This window comes from Protopterus annectens, chromosome 14.part0, assembly GCF_019279795.1.
Source record: "Protopterus annectens isolate FY-2018-M chromosome 14.part0, PAN1.0, whole genome shotgun sequence".
In the NCBI taxonomy this organism is placed as follows: domain Eukaryota; kingdom Metazoa; phylum Chordata; order Ceratodontiformes; family Protopteridae; genus Protopterus; species Protopterus annectens.
Window position 1 is genome coordinate 513555196 of NC_056748.1, and position 26015 is coordinate 513581210.

The following is a 26015-nucleotide window of genomic DNA, read 5'->3' on the forward strand; positions in this document are numbered from 1 at the left end:
AGGAAGCTGAGACCTGCTATGGTTCAAAACAGAATATGCCAAGCTGTTAGATGAAGAGAGTGAAGCTTGACATTGAGCAGATGCCCGTCCTTCTGAGACAATAGGTGTGGAATCAAAGGTAAGGGCCATGGAGGCTTCCTTACCAGACTCCTCAGCAATGGGTACCAGTACTGCCGAGGCCAATCTGGAGCTATTAAAATCATCCTTGGCTTGTCTTGTCTGACCTTTAGAAGTACCTTTGGGAGGAGAGGCAGAGGTGGAAAGGCATACACATGAAGATTTTTCCAACTGAAAGAAAGAGCATCCACTTTCCAGGCTGTGTGATGAAACCTTTTGTGCAAAACTTTGGCAGCTGGTGGTTTAGTGGAGAAGCGAACAGATCTATGTCTGGAGTTCCCCATGACACTGTCAATGTCTGAAATACATGAAGATCCAGTTTCCACTCGTGGGGATCCATGATTTGCCTGCTTAACACATCTGCTAAGGAGTTCTGTGCTCCTGGCAGAAACCTTGAAGATTCAGCTGCAAGCTTAGCAGTCTCCCACAAAATCATTGCTTGCCTGCATAGAGGATAAGAATGTCTTCCCCCTTGTTTGTTGATGTACCACATGACAGTTGTGTTGTCTGTTAGAATCAACACCTGCCCTGGAAGAAGTAAATCCTTGAAAGCCAGTAATGCAAACTGGACTGCTAACATCTCCTTCATGTTGATATGTAGATGCTGCAGTCTGGCAGGCCACTTGTCTTGTATCCACTTTTCATTCAGATGAGCTCCCCAAGCTGTGTCTGAGGCATCTGTCGTTAGAATCTGACTCGCCTCTGGCCGGGTCACAGAGAGTCCCTTGTTTAGGTGACATTCCTGAGCCCACCACAAAATTCCTTTTGAATGCAAGGTATTATTTGAATGACAGTGTCCAAATCCTGGCAGTGCTGTGTCCATACATTTTTGAGATACCATTGTAGCTCCTCATATGCAGTTTGGCATTGGGAAGTACCAGAATACAAGATGCCATGAACCCTAAGGCTTGAAGGACTGTCCTTGCAGTCAGCCCGGACTGATGAGATAGTTGATGGAAGTAAAGAGAAAGATTCTTTTGTTTGTCCGGGGTTAAAAGGCCATCTGGGTTGCTGTATTCAGTCTCACACCCAGAAAGCACATGTCTTGAGAGGGTACTAGACTGGACTTTATTTCGTTCACAGAATACCCTAGGCATCTTAGCACTGCTATCACATATTCCAAATGCTGAAGAAGTCCTTCCTTGAGCCAGAATCAGGCAATCGTCCAAATAAGGATAGATTTGTATTCCTTTTAGCCTGAAGAAAGCTATCACTGGAGCCAGTACCTTTGTGAATACTCTGGGCAGTAGATAAGCCAAAGGGCAATGCAGAGAACTGATAATGAGAATTCCCAGCTCGCAGATACTTCCTGCAAATTAGTCTGATAGGAACATGAAGGTAAGCTTCCTTGAGATCCAAAGTTACCATCCAGTGATCTTTGCCCAGCAGAGGTAAAAGCTGTTGTAACGTCAACATTTTGAACTTGGGAATGTCCAGATAAGTGTTGAGGATAGACAGATCCAAAATTGGTCTCCACGTGTTCCCCTTTTTGGTACTAGGAACAGGCGAGAATAAAATCCTAGGCCCCTTTCTGGCACAGGAACCGGCTGAATGGCCCCTATTTGGAGCAACAGAGAAATTTGCTTGTGAGCCTCTTTCCTTTGTTGAGGAGGAATGTCTGGCATGCCTTTGAAAGGAGGCAAGGTATGGAAATAAAACCTGTAACCGTGGTGAATGATATCCAATACCCATCTGTCTTGGGTAATTAAACTCCAGTTTTCTTTGAAAAGTGCCAACCTTCCTCCCAAAGGTGCTGCCAGCTGAGAAGATTCTGGCAGCTGAAAAGGCAGGTCATTGTGTCTGTTTACGAAAGGACTGACCCCTGCCCTCACCAGAAGACTGAGCAGGTGAACACACTGTTCTAGGCCTAAAAGAACCTAGAGCCCTGCCTCTACCACGTCTAGACCTACACCTAGACTGGGAATCATAAGCAGGATATGTCCACCCCTTGGTAGGCCAATTTCTACTAAACTTGGAGGCTGAACCTGCAAAAAATCTTTAACAGTCTGCATAGACTTAGCCTTGTCTTCCATTTTCTTTAGAACTGCTTCCACAGGCGAACCAAACAACACATCAGATTGTAAGGGAGCATCTAAAATCCTTGTTTTTACATGCTCAGCTAAATTCTGATCCCTCAACCAGGCGTGCCTGCGAAGAACCGAACCAGTGGCAGCCACCCTCGAAAAGGCCTGCACAGCATCAAAACCACATTGCAAAGAATGCTTACCCACCTGTTCAGAAACATGAACTAAATCCTGCAACTCTTTACACTCAATACCTTCCGCCAAAGCATCTACCTTAGACTTTAATTGTGAAAGGAGATAATTTTGGTATTTCAACATGTGAAACTGGCAGTTCAAAGCTCTCATGGCCAAAGTGGAAGAAGTATACACTTTCTTTCCCCATCTATCCAAAGCCCTAGCCTCTTTATCTGGAGGAACAGGATTTTTAACAACAGAAGCCTTAACACCTTTAGGCCCCTGTGAAACAGTTTCTGGGTCTGCCCTAGGACTCTTAAAAAGATACTTATGAGCTTCAGGCACCCTATAATATCTATCCGGTTTAACTGGAGCAGGAGGCAAAGAGTCAGGGTTCAGAGAAGCCTCTGCAAAAACATCCTCTACCACATCTAGAACAGGAGGTATAGCTAAAGGCCTATGCTGGGGTAGAAACAAAAATTCCTAAGCCTTTTCCTGGAATCAGAGAAATCCTGACCTTCCCATTTAAAATGCTCCCTCATGGAATGAAGAGTCTCTGAAAATGAAAAATCCTCAGGAGGAGAAGCAGAAGGAGTAGAATCATCTACATCAGAATCAGAGTAAGGAATACTCCTGCAAGTCTTCAGCCGAAGACTCAGAAGCATCGAACACTGCTCAAAACTCCCAAGCTCAGGTTCCACCCTAGGCCTCTTATCAGGAGGGGCATAGAACCTCTAATCATTGTAATCAAATCTTCTGCCATCTTAAGCATATGCTTCTTAGGTACAGACCCTGAAGAACTAGGGGTAACTCCTGAAACAAAACCTGGCCTGCCCTGGGAGAAGCCTTGGAAACAGCAGGAGGGCCTAACCACCTTAGGAAGGGAGGGAAGAACAGCTACCTGAGAAGGCCCTTCCGCCTGGCCTACCTCCTGAGAGGTCACATCTTGCAGTAATAAAGTCTCTCCCTGGGATTCCAAAGAAATTTCTGGCTGAACCCTGGCTCCACCGAGCCCTCTAAAGAACCGACGTCCGGACGGACGGGTTCTTCCAGCCTAGGCTTTGCTGTTTTGTCCTTGCGCTTTTTGTCATCCGACGGCATTTTATAATTACACCGCTTCCCAAAACTAACCTGGCACAATCTAATCTTCTCTTTATAGTGCGTTTGTTAAATCTAGCACAAGAGCGACAGCCAACAACGCCGTGCTCAGGCCCTAAGCAAGGTATACACAAGGTATGGTAATCCCTATGAGGTATCTGTTTCCACAAGAAATACAGTTATTCACTTTTTCTGACATCCGGTAAAATACTGAGGCAAGAAAACCAAAATAATCCCGCCAACTTGGATTCGGTCTGAAACTCCGACTCGGAAAATCTCAAACGCCAACCTGCACTTGCAAAACTGCTTCTGCATCGGACCATGCGGCAAAAGACTGAGGATATGGCGTCGGTCATGGACTACCCAAGTGTTAGGACTGCAGCAATGTGGTATGAAGAACATCATATATTCAACAGAACTGGTACGTATAACCTGTGGGAATAATATCTTTTTATCAGAATGGCAACTTTGCCAACATTAACTTAGAATGTAAGTAGCTTTACTGGTACTGATTCATATTAAAAAGTATATAGTGCAAATAATACTGCAGGAGACACATTTGGAAAAATGAGTATTTAAATTTGACAATGAAGGATTCCGGAGTGGGTATTAAGCAGAATATCAGTGACAAAGGAAAAAGGGATAAATACTGATTGAGACAAGGGCTGCAATAGTAACAGAAGAGTAAAAAAAAAAAAAAAAAAAAAAAACGACCATAATGGTATATTTGTGGTAGTAAGGAGTCATTTGTAGGGGAGGAGGATTATAACCGATTGTAACTATATTCTACCTAAAACTATTATTATGGAACTTAGGGAAATAATAAGCTATCAGCAGAAAGTATTATTTATGAGTGGGGATTGCAATCAGTGTGACCTAGAAGGGAAACAAAAATAACAAGAAAAGGTAGTTTTCTGGTGAAATATATGTTATTTGGTATGGAAGATATGAATTCAGTAGCAGGAACTTAGACAGAATTTACTTATTATTCTCAAAGATATAATTTCTATATATCACATGCATGAGCATCTTATTGAAAGTTTTGGCATCCACCCAATAACTATATCAGATCAAACACCAGTAAAAATATGGTGCAGATCCAGGGTAATGTTGTAAATCTGAGACTTTTTTCCTTCTTACCTGTTAAAAAGAGAAGGTTAGGAATGGTGGATATGATTCAACAGTTATTAAGGAAGACAGCAATTACTTCATAAGGTATAGTTAAGTGAGAGGGGCAAAATGAAAATGGAGTTTAAAATGTGGCAGAAATAAGAATAAGATATGCGAAAGACATAAAAGGGAATGTTAAGAGGGGCTAACAAAGGTACTGCTGAAAAAAGGAGAATCTCACAGAACAAGAAGATGAGCAACTGCTGTGCCATGAAGGGAAAACACGGTAGTATTTATGCAACATACATTAACTGAAAAAGTTGCTATTAAGTGACATTTCTGATAACTGAAGAGTGCAAAAACTTTTAGTACAACTACTTAGGCAATAGAAAGAAAAGGTATAGACAAACTTAGTGAGTCTATGACAAGAAAAATAACTAGAGACTCTACAGAAGTATTGGAGACATTTCTGAAATGTTATGAACCTTTGAATAAAGCAAAGGAATGGGGTAAACCAAGAAAAAGCACAAAGGACAACATTTACGGAAGACTTAGTTATGCAAAGCTTAGAGGAAGATGCGACTCAACAATTAATAACTAAGACAGGAAGAAGTGAAATAAAAAAAATGCATAATTAATCCACAGGATGGTGTCCAAAAACAGTCTGCATTCCCAAGAAGATGTGGAAGTTAGAAGAGAAGAAAGTAATAAAGATCTGTAAGACTTTGTTTATAAACAAAGGGGAAGATACCAGTACCTTGGAAGGAAGTTGTGGTGGCTGTATTTCCAAAAGAAAGGTAAAGCCTCTTCAGATCTGGCTTTATGTAGACCCATTTTGATTTCCAACCATGACTTTTATTTATTTATTTAACATTTGTTAACCGGGAAAGTCCGACTTCAAAAAAAGACAATTTTCAGAGAAGGCCTGGGAGAAACACTCCAGATACATGTCTTTGAATGAACTATAAACTATACTGAATGAACTATAAAGTGTTTATGTCTATACTAGCCAACAGAATGGCAAAGATGTTACAAAAACTGATAGACATCAATCAGTGTGGTTTTATGGAGAGGAAGCAAACATCTGAAAACATTAACAGAACAATGATGATCCAGAGGAAAGCACAGTATAAGAAAACTCCACAACTGGTGTGAGTACTGATGCAGAGAAATCATTCAATAGAGTCAGCTGGGACTGAAAAGGAGGACATATGAAAGGTAAGAAGCATGACTTAGGGAGAGAAACTTCCTCTCAGACATGCTGTGTTTGAACAAAGCTACCAGGTAAGAATGCAACCTATCCCACTGGCTATTTGCTTTATATTTAGAGCCTTTAGCACAGAAAACAAGGAATTCACAAATTCTAGGCTTTACGAGGTTGTGGCAATCATGAAAAGTTAAATTTATTTGCAGATGATATTATTTTATACTTAACTTCAAAAAGGGATATTTTGAGAGTTTCCAGTCTTTCCATGGTAAAAAAAATAAATGTAGCTAAAGGAAAAGCTGTAATAGTATTAAACTATCTACACATACATTAAATGATTCAGCAACACCCCTACCTAAGGGGGCATACTTTGAAGGGATTAAGAAGGATTCTGGTAGGGCAGCTAAGGATATTTGGGAAGAGAATAAACAGAAGATAATATAAAATATAAAAAATAAAGTTCTAGTTTATGGATAAGGATAGTAAAATACAAGCAATGAAAATGTTTTCAGTCCCTTTAGTTTTACATACAGGTCACGCATGTTTTATTAACCAGAAGAGAAGCTGTGGATAACAATTAATGAAGGGCTGAAGGAATTTATTTGGGAGGGGAAGAAGGGAAGCATTAAATGGGATAAGTTTAAAGAACAAAGTGGCTTGGGGTTACTTTTACTTAATTTGAAGGGGTACTTTAAAGCTATATAGTTAGGGCTCTTATACAACTCAAGCAGGAGGTTCTAAACCAAAGTGGAAAAGAATGATGATATAATATTTGAGAAGGAAGGTCAAGAGATAAAAGAAAGTATAGTATTTTGGATACAAGTCCTTAAGGAAAATAATAAAAACTCACACATTATAATCACAAAGCAGCAGAAAACTAACTGAATGACTAAGCCAGCACATGAATGTTGGAAGGAGAACATAATATGGATGCCTGCACAGAGAATAACATGAATGGCTGCAAGTGGGGGTATAGAACCTGTAAGAAATCCTTGACTGTTTGGACAGATTTTGCTTTTTCCTCCACCTTCTTTAGAACCTCCTGTGCAGGGGAGCCAAACAAACTTTGTTTCTCCATAGGAGCATCTAGGAGTTTTGACTTAACATGGTCTGGTAAGGATTGTTCTTTTAACCAGGCATGCCTTCGAATCACTGTTCCTGTCATAGCTGATCTACAGGAAGCCTCCAGTGCATCATAGCCACATTTTAAAAAATGGTTACTGACCTGCTGAGAGTTATGTACCAAATCCTGAAGGGACTTTCGGTCTATAGGTTCAGGAGAGGACAGTTTTTTATTTAGCTGGTCTAACAAAAATTCCTGGTACTGAATCATGTGAAATTGACAGTTTAAGGCCCTGGCCGAAAGAGTAGCAGAAGTATAAACCTTTTTACCCCATCTCTAATGCTCCAGATTACCTTTCAGAGGGGAGAGGATTTTTGGCAGAAGCAGCTGCCACAGCTTTAGGGCCCTGTGAAATGGTTTCAGGATCTGCAACAGGAGCCTTATACAAATGGTAGTGTGTGTCCGGGACCCTGTAATATCTGTCAGGCTTGGCAGGGGCCGGAGGAAGAGAATCAGGGGCAGTACAGGCATCATTATATGCATCAACAACTACTGTTAGTACTGGAGGAATGGCTAAAGGCCTATGTTGTGGTAAGTGTAAAAAAGTCCTTAGCCTTTTCCTTGAATCTGAAAAATCCTGGCCCTGCCATTGAAAGTGTTCCCTCATAGCATGTAAGGTTTCCCCAAAAGAAAATTCTTCAGGAGGAGAGGCAGAAGGAATGGAGTCTTCTGCATCAGAATCCTCATAAAGAGAATATGGGCCTTCCTGAGGGTCTGAGACATCTGAGTCATCCGAGGAATAGTCTGTAGAAACAGGTTCCGGAGGTTCAGTCCTTGGCCTCTTATCTGGAGGGGGTTGAGAGACCCTGTCTGGGTGAGGTTGGGATCCCCTGATCAAAGAAATGAGATCCTCAGCCAGGCTGAGCATTTGAGAACTAGAGGTAGGCCTGTGTGAGGGAGTTTTAGCAGGTAAGGCCTTAGAAGATTTAGCTGCTTTAGCCCTGGAAAAAGCCTTGATAGACATAGATGCAGGGGGTCTAGCAGCCCCACGTGCAGGGGTAGATATGTCTAAAGGAATAGTATCTGACAAATCCTGGGTGCTTGCTTCTGTAGGGGCAATTTCAGTAGCCGATTCAACCATGCTCTGAGAAGCCTCAGCTATCGGAGGCCTGCTTTCGGCCGAAGGAAGAACCGAGGACTCAGTTTCAGCCGAAACCGAGACACTTGCGGTTGGCCTAACCGTGGTTTCAGCCGAAACCGCGGACCGCGAGTGTCGGTCTTTTTCCTTGCGCTTTTTAGCTAATTGTGTAGTCGGAGTCTCCGACGGCATTTTGTATGCAAAAGCGGGACCAAAAAACTCCTCTGCAAACTCCGACCGATGTCTAAGTGTCCGTCGGTTGAAGGAAGCACAGGCTAAACAAGCTGATACGTCGTGGTCCGGGCCTAAACAAGGAAGGCAGTAAGAGTGGAAATCCTTATGAGGTATTTGTTTCCCACAAGTTAAACAATTATTTACTTTGTCTGACATGGGCTGAGGCAAGAAAGAGTCCCAACGGGTACTTAGCTTTTAGAATTCTTGTAGTAGAAATCTCTGGATCTGACCGACCGGCACTTGCGAACAGCTTCTGCTTCGGGCACCGCGCGGCAAGAAAGACTGAGGAAAATGGCGTCGGCTGATGCCTTTATACCACAGCAGCTATGACGTCGGGTGAAGTGCGACATCAGCCGAGGCCAGACCCAGACTTTGGAATCCGGCCGACCGAAGGGCTGCCTGAGGCAGGACAACCCATATGTTAGGACTGCAGATGCATCCTTGAAGGACATCTGGCAAAAGGGTGCTAGAAGCTGCTGGAGGAAGTTAGCAAAGGAACCAATATATTGGGAGCAAATAACTCAGGAAGGAAATGTAAGAGAATGGGAGCTTGGACTGCAAGTTACAGATCATCAAGTGAAGCCTGTAATTGGTCACTGTTTCATCAGTATTCTACCCCAGTAAACAATTATAAATAAAAAAAATGACATTTCTTATCAAAGACTGTAAGAAATAGGGGAGTGAGAAGTGAAAACATATCTGGTAGAGTCTTTAGCTGAATCTATAACAGAAGATGCTGTTTAAATGGGTATAATTATTAGGGCCTATTAAATACTGCATAAGAACTGTAAGAGTCAATCAGAAGAGGTTAGAAAAGACTGTGAAAAGAGAAAGCCAATTTACAAAGGAACAATGGTAAGAAATTGGTAGCGTTTCTAACTACATAACGAAGTCCAAACATTTTAGGATTTTTGTATGGAAGTATCTGAATACATATTTCTATATACCAAGTAGACTTCAAAGGATTTTCCTCAGGTAGTCAGTGCAGGCTGGAGATGCAATGAGGAAGAAAGAAGTAATTCTGAACTTATTTTTGGGAGTGTAATGTGTTAGATTTTAGAAAATTCCTTAAAGAGTACTTTAACAGAAATGCTGGGAAAACATATGTTGGCAATTAAAGAAAGATTCTTCAGCAGTGAGATACAGAATTGCCTAGACATAAGTAATGCCTTATTAAATTTAATGCTACTAGTTTTCATAAAAGCAATTACAAGAAAATAGAAATCAAAATCTACACCAACTGTAACGGAAATTTTGAACATTGTAAAAGATATAAAATAAATGGAGGTGGGATCTTTAGAAAATGGAACAAATTTCACAGAAATAAGTAGAATCTGTTAACACAAGCAGAATAATATTCACTAGTAGGAGTGAAATTTGAAGAAAGGCAGGAATTGAGCAATTTAATTCAAGTCATATTGAACTGAATTAAATGTTTAAAATAAAATGTGTATATTTCACGACAGTAGTAATGAAAACTGTTAAGGTTTCTATTCTACTGACATGTGAATTCATGTTGCAGTTTAAAATGTGATGATTTAATAAAAATGTTTAAAACATTACATGGAAATCACTGCAGCTGGCCTTTCAGTACATAAAGACAAATGTAACACATATATGACAAAATGTTTGTTCACCGTCAGAAAACTGCTTAGCTTTGGTGAAGCATGTAGTGGCCATCACAAAAAAGAAGTACAAAAAAATATCCACGGACAAATGCACCTTAGAATGAGATCCTCTCATACTGTAATCATCACTGTATTTTCAGCCCAAAACTTATTTCAGTAAATGTGAATTACAGAAAGCCTTGCTGTAAATAGAGTTCAATATCTACCTACACAGTTTTGCTGGCTTAACACAGCAATTAATCAATATCCCCACAGAAAGTATTAATCTCATCTCCTCCAGTGGTTTAGGATACCAGCAAACAGTTTTGTACACTACAGTTATATTTGCTTTCACAGTTAAGACTAACCTATAAGGTTGCAAAAGTTGCATTCTTCATCTGTGTATATTTTACCATACAATTACAAATGACATGAACACTTTAACAAATGCAGATTATTAAACAAAAGATGACCATTTTCTGACAGAAAAGAAACTCATGTTCACAACTTACAGATAGAGATCCATTGGAAATTCTTTCATCATGTGAGTCACTATGAATTCTACCATCAGATCTGTGTAAAACAAAAATAAAAAATGATCACTAAACAAGAAAAAATGCTACCCTTCATTTAGATAACCAAAGGGTCATTACAGGAACACCCAGGAATCAATTTCAGATGTAACACAAGACATGCTACTTTGATACAATGGCCCATAACTGATAAACATATTAAGCAAGAGAAGAAAGGCTGCCTCAATCACCAAAGGAGGACAGTTAAGTCTGCCAAAAAGTGCTATCAAAATACTACCTTATGATTTTGATACATTTTCACTACATGATGTATATAATGAACACTTCTGCTTCTTCTGTTTTAGGCAGAACCACTATACCACGTTCAAAATTTATGAGAAAAGTCTTAAATCCATGTATGCTTTTTGCTCACTTCACAATTCACACCACAGTGCACAACTATGATTTAAGATGTACAGTGTTAGAATACAACCACATTTCATCTAGGACATCTCAAACAGAAGTTTGTAACTTCTCCAACTCCTCCCATTACTAGTGGAAAGTCTTTACCTAGACCTCAAAAGCAGTGTTCTTGTTGAAGAAAGAACTAATCTGTTGGCATCTGAAATAAGCATCACCAGAAGACCCACACGGAGCTCCTCATCAACTCTTTCCTGAAAAGATAAAGCAGAACCTGACAGGAACCAGAAGACAAGAAGGAATGTCAAACACGGACTTCCTTCCCTTGGACACTAGGTAGGTATTTGAATTGATGGTCAAGATGCTGTAGACCTAGTATCATGGAAGGCGCTTGCATAACACGATATCTTATACATACTTTTTCAATCTACTGTTCAAAACTTCTTGAAGGAGTGCCAAGAACAGATCAAAAGGAGACAGGTATGTTCAATGGTACATCATGAAACACACCCCTACCCAAACCTGCACTTGTTTTAGAAAGGCATTTAAGCTGAAGTCTTTGAAGTATGTATATGTGGACCAAGTAGTGGTCTCACATATTTCTTTAATGAAGACCCTTCTGAACCAATTAGCACAGGTCACACCATTCTGGGTGAAATGTGGCTTAACAGGATTTGGAAGAGATTTACCACTGCTCTAGTAACAGAAAATAGCTACAATACAATAGCCAAAGTACATGGTTTGGGCCACAGCTATCCTATCTTGCCTACCCTGGGCAAAATAGAAAGTATTTTGCATATCAGATAGGAACTATACAGATAAGTAACATCTGTTCTCTTGTCAAACTTGCCTTTCTGCTCACAGGTGGCAAGAACCTGTACATATGTACACAACATTCATCACTAGCTATTATTTTGCTTTAATACCCTCTTCTTAACTAATTTAATTATCATTTTGTATTATATCGGTTTTAATGTTGTAATCAAAATCTTGTGCATTGTTGCTTATACACTGTATCTAAATCAGCACCCACATCTCACACTGCATATTTTTTGTCTCCTACGTTTACATAACTGATGCATTAATGGATACTTGTTATATCTGTGCAACAAGGGATGTGTCTGAAATATGTCATCAACAATAAGCACCAAACCCCAGTAAACAAACTGCTATAGCACCAGAAATCAAATTCAGTGAAGTCACAACAATGCTATTAGGAATAAATACAGATCATGAATATATGTATCTTTTTTGGATAGTTCCTGCTTGCATTTTAGGTTGCTAACATACTCTCCTAGCTTGAGATATCACTGCATGTGCCAGGAGGAGGTGCATTTATTTGCCCATTCCCTAAAGAGTTTTTGCTTTATATACTTGTTACTTTAAAAGTCTCGGTGCACATCTGTGCAACTGTGACCTGATCATATCTCTACCATGTTAAGCTGCAGGCTGTGTTTTGGATGTGGGGAATTTTTTTTTTCCTTTTTCCATTCAGAATTCAGCTATTCACCTTGGCTAAGTCCACAGTGGAGAGTTTACAAAGACTACTGCCTTTATTTAAATAAACAATCGAGGAGTCAATGACTTAAGCTTCTAGGAAAGAAAAAAACCCAGCAGTAAAACCAAAGAACCAAATAAAACTTTGCTAGTCCAGCAGCCTGAATACAATAACAAGAGTGTAAAAAATAATTATTTCAAGTGTTTATTAAGAATAAATAGAGTGCTTTCATCTTCTAAAATTAGGACTTCTTCAGAATTAAAACACAAATGAATTTCAACATTTAAAATATAAAAAGATCATGTCATGTTATACAAACAGATCAATCAGGCATTACAACTAGAAATTATCAGCACTACCTATTAACTATTCATACAATACATGAATACACAAATAGATGGCAAAGAATGAGTCACACCAGCATTTCTTAAAGGGATCGTTCTATAAATTAAATACACACAATCTTAAAAAATCATATGATGCTATACATAAAAAAATAGATTTATGTTGAATTTGTATTAAACAACCCTAAAACATTAAATATAAATAATGAATTATCATGCTGATTAAAACCATTAAAACACTGATGGCATTATAATTTAGCTACCCTCCTCTTTAAAACACTATTAATTGAAATCTTGTAATTCAAACTGGGTGGCTTATCTGCATTTAACTTTAACTGCCACTACAATTCCTAGGATTCTACCAGTGTCTCCCAAGTTCCGTCTTGAGGGTTTACATGGACCTGTTATAAGATGGTAAACTTAAAGTTAATATGATCTGAATCTAACAAGTCCTTCTTCATTTTGTCAAAATTTACTTTTAAATTATAATTCCTCTTATAAATAATGTGAGGGTTAGTATCCACAGTGCACAACACACCCTGATCGAAACTAAAAGTATTCCAACTTTTTTGTACAATCCTCCCGATGGTGTAACAATCAGGTATATACTTCAAAACAAAATATGAATTAAAAGACCTGATACCTGTATCATTAGTATCCTCATATTCCCATTATGACTATACTGGTAACCTTTACCAAGTAAGACTTTAAATCTCCCATGTCTACCATTCTTTACCTCTGACCTCAACAAACTAGTTATTTTGAATGGATAGTCTGTATTCTGGAACATATTTGCCAAGATGTCACATTGGCTCACAAATTCAAGATCGTCCAACACCATACTTGCAAACGTCACAAACTGTCCTTTCACTAATCTTTTTTTGATGTAGATGGTGGCCACTGTTAAAATGTACATATGAATTGGAAGACATAGGCTTCCTATAAATATCAGAAGAAAATCCATCACCTTTAACTTTTCTTACCAATCAAGACATATAAGTAATTGATACTCTCAACAGAATACTGGGAAGTAAACCTTAAAAATTCAGTAGTAGAGTCTTTATACTTAAAAATTCTACTAGACCATCTTTTGAGCTATTTCACAATATAAAAATATCACCCAAGAAACAGACGTACAGATTCCAACAATTCGAACCTAAAATATTCCAACTTTTTTGTACAATCCTCCTGATGTTACAACAATCAGGGATATACTTCAAAACAAAATATGAATTAAAAGACTTGATGCCTGCATCATTAGTATCCTCATATTCCCATTATGACCATACTGGAAATCTTCACCAAGTAAGACTTTAAATCTCCCATGTCTACCATTCTTTACCTCTGATCTCAACTCATTAGTTATTTTAAATGGGTAGCCTCTATTCTGGAACATATGTGCCAAGATGTCACACTGGCTCTCAAATTCAAGATCGTCCAACACCATACTTGCCAACCTCACAAATTGTCCTTTCACTAATCTTCTTTTTTTGATGTGGAGGGTGGCCACTGTTAAAATGTAAGTATGAACTGGAAGAGGTAGGCTGCCTATAAATATTAGAAGAAAATCCATCACCTTTAACTTTTTTTACCAATCAAGACATATAAGTAATTGATACTCTCACTAGAATATTGGGAAGTAAACCTTAAAAATTCAGTAGTAGAGTCTATATACTTAAAAATTCTTCTAAACCATCTTTTGAGTTATTCCACAATATACAATCATCATCCAAGAAACAAACGTACAGGTTCCAACAAATCTGAAATTTGGAATTAAAAAGAAACCTATTTTCCCAAGCAAACATTATCATACTGGCATACACAGGAACCATTGCAACTCCTTTGCATTGTTTGAAATGCTCTCCCTCGAAATAAATGAAGTTATTGTTAAGAACCAGCTCCAGCAAATCCACAATTAAACATACATTTTTACTGTTTAAAAACCGTAGTAATGCACAATTTCAGAAAAAATATTTCAGGCCTATCTGGTGAGGAATTACAGAAAATAAATCAACAGTGAAAAAATAATTTGCTGACTGTATAGGTCCTTTTAATCTTAGTTAAAAAAATTCCCACAAATCTTTGATCAAATGGGGACAATTCTTCATGTACATTTTCAATTTCTGGTCTATGTATGCTACCAATGGATATGTCTTAGATCTCTGGAATGCAACTATAGGTCTAAGAGGTGGATCTAGGACATTTGTACTTTTGGGATTCCAAAAATTGTAGGAGTGAAGGGCTTATCACATTTCAAAAACTTAAATTCATCATAGGTAATGATACCCTGGGAAAGTAAATCATCCAGATATAAATCAATACTCTTGTACGGCAATTCAATATTATTCTGTGAGACTGATGTATATCGGTCTGAATCAAATAAGATATCAAACATTTTACTAGAACAAGAAAATGCGTCCACTAAGACAATCTCCCTAGCTTTGCCTGGTTTCATTAGATATACAGATTTATCAATGGATAAATGTTTCCAAACAGCTCTTTCTTCCTTGGATAAATTACTAAAACTATATTTCATATGCTGGCAAATATAAGAATAGATGTCACAAATACATTTTTGCTCAAAAAGATGAGCCAAAGGATAAGAAGGAGGTTATAGGTACTTTTTCTCACCCCTATCCTTAAATTCTTTATTGTTCATAATGAGAACCAAATTGATTATTTATATTTAATGTTCTAGGGTTGTTTTATTCAAACAACATAAATCTATTTTTTTTAATTTATGGCATCATATGATTTTAACATTTCTATAATACGTGTATGAGTATTTAATTTATGGAATGGCGCCTTTAAAAAGTGCAGGTGTGAATCATTCTTTACCATCTATTTATGTAGTCGTGTATTGTATGAATATTCAGCTGACAGCGCTGATAATTTCTATTTGGAATGCTTGATTGATTTGTTTGCATAATATGTGACATGGTATTTTTATATTTTAAATGTTGAAATTAATTTGTGATTCAATTCTGAAGAAGTCCTGATCTGAGAGGACGAAAGCACTCAATTTATTCTTAATAAATACTTGAAATAATTATTCCTCAGACTCTTGCTACTGTATGCGGCTGCTGAATTAGCAGAGCTTCATTCGATCCTAGGAAAGGTAATGACTGTTGGGAAAATACTGAACTGGCAAAGTAGTGGGTGCCATAGTCTGAGCAAGATAAAGCTGAGGTGGTTAGGATTTGTTTTCTTGCTGGTGTGTGATGGGAGGAAACACTGTGTGTGGTCACTTTAAGTATTTTGGACACTGATGTTACTGATGTGATGACAGTTCACTGGTGACTTAGAATGTCACTATAATGAAAAGCCTGGGCAGCAAGGCTTCCCTAAGACCACACATTACATGGGATTTTTGATTATATTTGAGTGTGCTACTGAAGTGCAGTGGCCAAGTGGTAATGTTTCTACCGCAGCATGTCAGCAGTCAATTTACTGCATCCTACACATTCCAAGGGCATTACTTGAGACTACATGATAATGTTACATGCTAAAAATTCAAATAGTGCGTGATGCCAAAGTTGAAATTGTGTTAATGTTCTTGCCATTTTTATGACACACATCTCTGAATAAAACTGACGGGGGGGTCATAATGCTTTGGTTACATTAGGTTCTTAGTTACAGAACCGAGTGTTTGCTCTTAACATGAAGTCTGTCATACAGAAAAAAACAGTACTGCACTAAATAGCTTGAAAAGTGATGCTTTTTGTTTCATGAACCTGTTAACTTTGTTGTTTTACAGTATTGTTAGAATGTGTGGCTGCTTAGCAAAGGGCAACTGGGTATGCTCAGCAGTATTTCACTTAAGAGCCACAAAATCGACATTAGAAAACTGACAAGCTGCATATATTTCAAACTATTACATACTACTTGTGAAAATCTGACAATGTTATATGTTCTGGACAAGTTTACTGGTACAGCAATTAAGTTCCATATACTGTAAAATGTTTTTGGTACATACATCTGAAATGGTCCTATATACTACTTTAAAATATTGTTAATTTTATGTTTAAATGTGTATATGTGTATATGACACCATAAAGTCAGAGATGACTAAGGGTGTACTACTGTTAAAGTGTGCCAAGTTTTCATGATTTATCTATACTAATGATACAAAGCTGATTTTAGTATTGATCAGAAATGCTGCAGTTGGTTATTTTCATCTGTATTTGAACCTTGCATTCACACTTTCAGGATGCCTCCAGGAAGTTCAAGTCAGACAGTAATCAAAATGAAATTGTGTATTTATTCATTTCCCTTGCTAAGTGGGTAAATAAGCTGGTGATAAACACTAGAAAGTTTTCAGTCATGACTCATGTCAAATGGCAACAACAAATATATAGTAGTGTACACACGAGAAAGAACAAATTATATAAATACCACAGTACTGAACTAGATACATGTATAATTATTAGGTAAGCATTCCATTTACCCTAAGCAACTACAAATGGCCCAATAAAACTGTTCATAATTAAAAATGGTTTCAGTTTATGAATGGGAGATATGGTTCATACATATGTAAACAGAAGTTGTGGTATAGAAATTATTTGGTAATGCCGATGTCAAAAGTATACGCAAGCAATAATGCCAAACAGGATGTGTTACTGTATAAACAACACCCACTCAGGGGTGTTCTGAGGCCCGATGCTACAGGCACAGGGCCTCTACACCCTGGAAGGCATTACTGTGCTTACAGAATGGGATATTAAATTTTGTATTTGTTTGCTGTCTTTTGGCTTTTCCCGGTTAGGGGTCGCCACAGCGGAATCTGGTCCGCTAATTATTGGCAGTAGATTTTCACGAACGACGAGGTGCCAGCTCGATGTTCAACCTTCAACGAAGGCATGCCCATTTATGCATGTCTTTCGAATGCCCACCCAACCACGGAGAGGACATGCAGACTCCACACAGAAGGCACTTCCCACACTCCAGCCGAGAATCGAACGGGAGAACTTCTTGGGTTTGCTTTTTTTTAATTATATACATCTATTTTTTATATAACTCTGATGTAAAATAGTTCCTCAGACTACTGTTTCAAACTTGCTTTAGTGTATATTAGCAAATCACTGGGGGTTGAATCCACTAAATAATGAGTTACATTTGAGTTTCAGACTATCGTAGCTCTCCACTAATCAGGAACACTTTTAAAATATTAGTACTATTAACTTGAGACAATGACATAAGAGAATGTGAATTAATATACATTTTCTGAAGTAAAACCTATATAACTATTTACTGTCATTGTTAACTGAGTGTAATTCACCACCTTTTCTCCAAAAGTCTCCAGTTTTTCGAGAGATTAAGGGAGGCATAGGTAAAATTTGAGTCAAAATCAGTGACAGGTGAGTGGCATGGACTTCATATCCTTCAGATAATGCATGTTAACATAAATCAAGTTATAGCAACTTTCTAATTTTATAATGGGAGTTGGTGTAATAGTTAAGGTGTTTACCTTGGAGTCACAAGATAGGGTAATAGATTAGTACTAGGCTAACTGCCCTTGTGAGCCATTTTAAGCCTAGCCAATTATCCTTTATGAGACTCAAACCCTGCACCTTGTGTTTGTAAGGCAAACACCTTAACCAATAGGCCACCCTTCCCAACCAATGCAGGGTTTGATTTTCACCTTAGAAAGGGAAACTGACAAGGCTTAAAGTGGCCTAGCCCAGTACTTATCTATGAACTTAGGAACCTATAAATGCAATATTTAAAAATCTGTCCCTATTTTTGAGCCTTTGTCCATCCATTATTTTAGTCTATCAGGATTTATTGAGCTAAAAGGTTGAGAGGTATGTATACCTCTTACTTAAGTGTTGTATCCATTGCTCGACTAAGTGCTGTCTGTCTAATGCACAACCACACTTCCGCTTTCAGACACGCAAGCACCCATACAATCAAACACACAGAAAAAACAAATACAAAAACACATGCACACTTTTCTATTTTTTACTATCTGTTTTTAATTTTACACTCGCTAAACAGCAAAAGCACTGTTTAGCAAGTGTAAAATAAAGGCTCAATTTCTCTCACTCTTACTTTCATTCACACACACACAGTTTTCTATGCTTTTTATTTTTTTGTTTCTTGTCATATTGCACTTGTGAAACAGGAAAAGCACTGCTTAACAAGCATAAGACAATGATAGCAGTTATTTCCATTACAGTTCGAGCTCCATGGCAGCTTAATATGTTGCTAGTTATGAAAATAAAATTGCCAAAGATTCCAAAGACAACCACAAGGCATTCTATAGTTAAAGAATCTAAATGGCAATGTTCAGATATGCTCTGAGCTACAACAGAATGACATTGTCTTTACAGAAAACATGCTATACGTCTGCTACAAAGCATGCTTTCCTGAGGACATGCTAAGCGTCCTGCTAAATAGTTAGCAAGTGAAAGAACATCGTAATATTTTTTAAGTATTATATTCTGGCTACGCTCTGCTAGGGTGTTTTTAGTACCAGGGCAGTTAACGTGATATTAAAGCGTGCTTTACAGAAGACATGCAATATGTAGTAGCGATACATATCAGTATTGTAACATTTTATGTATGTGTTAGCTTCGTTCAGCTAGGTTTGCTTAGTTCCAGGGAAAGTAATTTGATGTTACAGCGTGCTCTCTCTAGCAGACACGCTATACGCAGTAGCGACGCACATTTGTATTGTAATATTATATTAATTATTATGCTTTTGCTACGTTCAGAAATCAACTAAAGTGAAGCTCTCTAGAAGACACGCTTTACCCAGTACCGATACGCATCTGTGTTGGAATATCACTTAAAGTACTATGTTTTGGCTATGTTCTGCTAGGTTTTGCTTAGTTCCTGGGCAATTTAACTTGATTTTAAAGCATGCTTTATAGCGGACACGCAATATTTAAATGTCTAGCAGTGTACTGTTGCAACAGAAATAAGCCTGTAAAGTTTTTGGTATTTCCTCTCTTTCTCAAGGATTTAGCAGTGTACTGTTGCGACTGTAACGATAAGCCTGCAAGGTTTTTGGTTTTCTTCCTTCTCAATGATTTAGCCTGCTAAATTGTCTTTTAAGTTAAAGTGTGATGCTTTTACAGCATATTAAGAATTGTGTATGATAAATGTTTTTCTTTTGTGTAACTGCACATACATAACACTTCTGAAGCTGCTGTTACTGTTTTGTTTCCTATTATTTCTTAATTACTGCTGCCTTGGTACTCATACTTTTCACTTTGGATGGCCCTCCTTCCTACTGGTGTATATACTGTATTTTACTGTTTTTCTCCCTGCATAGTCTAACTTTTTTTCACCTCATTGTCCTATCTTCTCCTTCTATACCTCCCTTATTTTCTCTGACCGTGACTAAGATTTTGTCCTGCCTTTTTTTTTTTTTTTTACAGCCTACTATGGGTGCTCCCTCTTTGTCTGGGTAAAGAATTAATCAATAATTAAACGGCAACTATCCTAAATGGAACACTATTCACTGCTAACCTGAGAAGATGCTCCTTCACTCAAAGCTACCTTCAGTGTGGCTATCTCCTCACTAAAGAAGGCTCTGTGTATGTAGTCTAACACTACTTTTTCTGCCAGCTCTCATTGCTTGATTGATTAACTTGTGCGTGCTCCAACTTGCCTCAGCGTGAAAGCAGCCGACCATTGCCCGCTTGCACACCTTGGCCCAGTTCTACCTAATCTCTCCTAGTGCAACTCTATTTAAGTAATAGTCCTTCCCCATTGCCATTTTCTCTTATCGCCACTAGGTGGCACTACACACCCTAAATATATACATTTTCTAAGTAATTTTCGCTCCCACTGGCTAATACTGAAGTCAAACCCTTTACTCTCTGTTCTCCATCCTGTTTTCTTCTCTGACATACTTCACTATCTTTTTTTCTCCTATCCTTAACACTCTCTCTCTCTCTCTATACACTTTAAGCTAGCTCTGTATCTCAACACTTACCCCTCAGCGGTAGCCTTTTTAACTGCTATTGATTGATTTTCTCTTTAGCTCTTCCACCCTCCGGCTCTTCCTACTTTAACACCACCTTTCTAAACAGACTAAACTCATTTCCTCCACTAAAAACTAAGTGGATCAAGAGTAATCCAGTTCCATGGCTAACTAAAAACATTTGAGCTACCATGCGACTCCGTGACAGAACCTGGGCACGTTATCAAAAAATAAAACCATCACCATCCTCACTGAATAAAAAAGCCTACGTAAAAAGTCAAAAAACTCATCGCTACTGATCGCAGATCATACTTTACCACCCTCCAAACTAACCACAATACCAATCCCAAACTTTTCTGGAATCTCATCTCTCCTCAGTCCAGGCAAAACTGAAAACCCATGTCCTAACCTAAATACATCTGATATGGACTTAGCAATCCAATTTAACTCCTTTTTCATAGATACGATCAGTAAACTAACGCCAACCTTCACTAACAACTCAGCAACTCATCCCCAGCCTACCTCGCCCTCCCTAAACACCCCAACTCCACAATCCCCACCTTTTACTATCAATCCCATTTCTATTTGTACCATCTTAAAATAAAACCAGGCTCAAATGCCCCCGATGAAATCCCTTCCTACTTTTTAAAAACAGCATCTGAAGCAATTGCCCTCCCAATTAGCATACTTATCAATCGTTCCATCTTTAAGAGTCAGGTCCCCCAACTCTGGAAGAAAGTTTCATTATACCTCTCCATAAAGGCAGTAACAATAATGACATTCAAAACTTTCGGCCAATCGCTATTCTGTCCCCTATTTCTAAATTACTTGAAAAGTGTGTACACATACAACTTCTGCCCTATCTTATCAATAACCAACTTCTAACCCACACACAACATGGTTTTCAACCAGGCCATAGTACCTCCACAGTCCTCCTCTCCTTCCTTGAAACAATAAATAAAGCCTGTGACTCCAGTCACTTCGTATCCTCTCTTCTCCTAGACCTCTCCAAGGCATTCAATACTATTTCCCATACCCTACTCTTCACCAAACTCACTAAACTTATCTCCTTCCACCATCCAGTGGTTCACAAGCTACCTCACAAATAGAAAACAAGCCGTAAAATGGAATAAGGCTTCCTCACCCTTCCTCAATACACCAACAGGCGTCCCTCAAGGTTCCATTCTTGGCCCCCCATTATTCAACATATTCCTCAACGATTTCTACCAAGCCATCCCTAATTCCACTCTTATTCAATATGCAGATGACTCTACTATAATCTCTTTCTCCCCCTCCCTCACAAATCTCATACATCTCACTCAAGCCTCATTCTCTGCAACTGAGCAATGGATGCTTGAAAGCCACCTGGTTCTAAATGCTTCCAAGACTAAACTCGTGCTTTTCAAACCCACCAAAAACTCTCCTCTTGACAAACTGTCATTCATAATTACCAGCAAGAACAACACTCCCCTTGAAATTGTCTCCGACTCAAAATTATTAGGAATACTCACTGATGACCAGTTAAAATTCGATAAACATCTACTAATCAACATCAGAAAACCAATAAAAAAATAGGTATGCTTTATGACTACAGCCGTTTCATCTCCCCCTCTACTAGAATCTCACTAGCTAATATATACCTTATCCCATCCCTGTTATATGGGGCAACTATCTTTACCAATCTGCAATCCACCCTTAAAACAAAACTTGCAATCTGCTATAACAAAATATCCAAGTTTGCTGCCGGTCACAAATCCTCTTCCCACCACTGTAAATTCCCTTCACCAACTTAGCTGGCTAGAGCTATCCAATTTCCTCACTTACACCCAACTTATCCAAGCCCATAAACTCATCCATAAATCATATCTCTGCCCCTCCCTAGCCAATACCTTTGAAATGTACATATCAAATTGACAGTTAAGATCCAATTCCTAAAACCTAATTAAACTTCATAAACCCTTACGTCCAGCTGGGAACCACCTACTATCCTTCTCCCTAGCACGCCTCTGGAACTCTCTTCCTTCTTCCATCTGCACTATCACCTGCCTTTCCTCATTCAAAACCTCATTACACTCACATCTTGCCTCACAGTGGATACGCTCCTGCTGCCATCCTACCTAAGTTTCACATAAACAAAAAAATTAAGAGAGAGCCATATAGAAAATACAGACAATATATTAAGTACACTGAGAACAATATAGTTGCACAAAAGTAATAAAGGCAATTTGTAAGCCCTAACAGTAATTAATCCGGAATACAGTGACTATTATAATCGTAAAGTACAATATATCCATTCAAATATAATTTCACTTCACCCATAACACCACTGTTTCTCTTGAGGAAATCCTACGCTCCTGCATTTTCACATGTCCAAACCTTTAAAATGTCACTCTTATTTTCTGAACCTGTACTTTTGTATGTCACTCATTTTCTGAGCTTGTACTTTTGTGCGTCAACCTTACTATAGAAATTGTACTTTGTTCCTACTTCACCATTTCAGATAATGAATGTTTCTAAATCTATTGTCCCCCTACTACTTTATTTTACAAAATGAATGGTTTTAAATTTAATGTCCTCCTACTACTTTATTTTATAGATTGTACTGTATACTCATTCTTACTTTAGTAATTGTATAACTAAATTCAAGTAGACTCATTCCTATTTTAGAAATTGTATAATTAATTTCAATATTTCTCCTTATATGTTTTTACTTTCCAAACACAAAAGTTTTTTGAATATTTCCCATGTAAAATTTCACTGTAATTTAACTTGTCTTGGAGCTTTTCTCCCCGGGACTCCATTGAAAATGGGTTCCTTGGCCCAATGGACTATCCTGGTAAAACAACTGTAAATAAATAAATAATAAATTAATTAATTAAATACACTGATCCCAAGGATATTGCCAATATCCTGGCAGATCAATTTAGTGTCAACTTCAGCCCCTCTCACCCCCTAAAGGGCTTATCTCAATACCAAAACATTGCCACATTCCGGTAATCATGGCCACATAGGTAGAAACCGCACTCTCCAAAGCTAAGAATACAGCATCCATGGGACCAGATGACATCCCAGGCTGTGTACTATATGAACTACAAAATTAAGTGGCATCTCACCTAAGTGTCATGTTTAATTATAGCCTCACCTCAGGCTTCGTGCCCACTGAGTGGCGCACAGCTACAGTTATCCCACTCCACAAGGGGGGATCCACCTTGGATACCGGGAACTACTGTCTCATCAGTCTGATGAGCCTGATCTGCAATTGCATGGAACACATTATCATGGAACTTATAAGCAAAGACATGGGCAACCTTCAAACACTGGAACCCACCCAGTTTGGGTTTGTTAAGGGCCGATCTTGTCTCCTGAACCTGACTGACTTCTTCAAATCAGTCTCCAGAGCTGTGGATGAGGATAAGGCGGTCCCATACAGCCTATCTGGACCTCGCCAAGGCCTTGGACACCATCCCCCACTATGGAATCATAGATAAACTTACTAAGCTGGGTATAAAACCCTATGTCACTTGATGGGTTGCGAACTGGCTTACTGACAGAACCCAGTCTGTAAAAGTAGCAGACTCCAAATCCAGCTCCAGACAAGTGACAAGCGGAGAACCTCAGGGTTCAGTCCTGGGACCGCTCTTGTTTAGCATCTACTTCTCTGAAGTACAGGCCAACACTAAGGGACTCTGGCTAACAAAGTTCGCAGATGACTGCAAACTGGAAGCCATTATTGAATCCCCAAATGATGTGGATATTCTACAAAAGGGCGTTACAGAAACAGATGCTTGGTGCCAGAGCCATGAGCTCAAGCTTAATGCCAAAAAATGTAGAGTTATCCCCTTTGGGTAAAACCATGTACCCATGAATTACCACATAGGTGGCAGCACACTAAATACTGAAAGTGTGATGAGACACTTCGGGACACAGGTGGACAGTGGTCTCAACTTCAATAACCACATCACCACAACAGTCAGGAAATCCTTCTATGTGGCACACCTCATCACTAAGGGCTTTTCATCTAGAAAAAAGGAGGTAATTCTTCCACTGTTCTCATCCCTCATTAGACCCATTATATAGTACAACACCCCATTTGGTATGTACCTCAAGACATCTGCAACAGCTGGAAAGGCTGCAGAAGTACCTCGCTAAAAGAATCACAGTCCTAAAGCAGATGCCCTATGCTGACCGTCTAAAAAAAACTCCAGTTATACTCAGTGGCATATCGTTTACTCAGAGGCGATCTCTGCTTAACATACAAGGCCATGTCAAACCCTGAGCTGTTGGACATGCGCCATTTAAAGAAATCCCAATCCCACAGAGCCACACGTTCGTGGGATCTAAACCTTGTCATCACAATGAACAAAACATGCTGGAGGGATAGGTTCCTGCCCCAGAGACTCCCCATACTCTGGAATAGACTGCCCACACATGTCAAGCAGAGTGCCTCCTTGGCACTCTTCAAAAGGAACGTTGACTGGATGGGAGATAGGAAATTCACCCCGGGGATCACGTCAGTCGCTCTGCTACACAGGGGTCCAAGGATGTAAATATGGGAAGAAATACCCAGGGAATTGTTATGGCTAGGCTTGTATAGGCCCTAGGGCTGATAGCCTAGTACTAACCTATGAACCTATGTGGCAGACACGTGTTTCAGTGGGCATTACCTGTACATTACCATTTTGCTGGAGAACATTCATTGTCTAATAAGTGTGAAGATGTACAGGTCACCTATTATCTAAAATCGATTAATGTTTTTGATACAGATGGACAATGCTGATCAGCATCAGTGGTAGTGCTTAAATGGACTCGGATTTTTAATAGTGTTTGGACAAGAAGATGTACTTAATTGGTTATGGGAGGCATCAGTATGGAATTACGCTGTCACTGATGATGTTAATAGATATTTAAAAATATTGCTGTTATATTACGCCCTATTTTGGGGAAGGCTGAAAAGCTGGGGGGAAATTAAAGCTTATTTTATTTTTATCTCTATTAGAGACCAAAGAGATACAGGATTACATATTATATGTAATAAAGTAAATACTTTTTTTAGTTTTAATGTTTATAACAGCTTTTAGATTTGTATGTTTTGTTTATTATACAAGTTGGTTAGACAAAGCACTACAAACAAATATAATTCTGAGAGGGTATTTATCATGGGGTCAGTGTGGCTTGAATTATTTGTACATTTCAGAAATGTGTATATGTCGGGAATGCTAATGATGGACATCTTTCAATGTAGGGGAAAGTCAGCTGATCAGAAAACTAGTGAAGTATCTTTCAGGAAATTAAAAAATGAATACGGAAAGATTATTACCCTATTTGGATTGTGTATTTCCAACCCACACTACCTTCTGAGTTAAGGATAAATCTACATGCTGCAAGTTTTGATGGGATATGTGGAAGCATATTGGTAAAGGCTGACAGTCTGAAGAACTGATTTTTGAAAGGGATAAATCCTCCATGCTATAATCTGCTGTTATAGATCAATTTGATCTGCTGAAACAATCCAGGCAATGATCTTTGTCAGCTGACC

The 26015-nt window shown here is 38.6% G+C and overlaps 1 protein-coding gene across 1 annotated transcript in view; it reads right to left on the reverse strand.

The window, feature by feature from the left end:
• Positions 1-26015, reverse strand: part of ARMH3 (armadillo like helical domain containing 3) — a 2648735-nt gene that overhangs the window by 659259 nt on the left and 1963461 nt on the right. The window contains exon 17 of the mRNA XM_044055591.1: positions 10285-10345. Within this exon, the coding sequence (XP_043911526.1) occupies positions 10285-10345 (61 nt within the window). The remainder of the gene's footprint in view (positions 1-10284; positions 10346-26015) is intronic.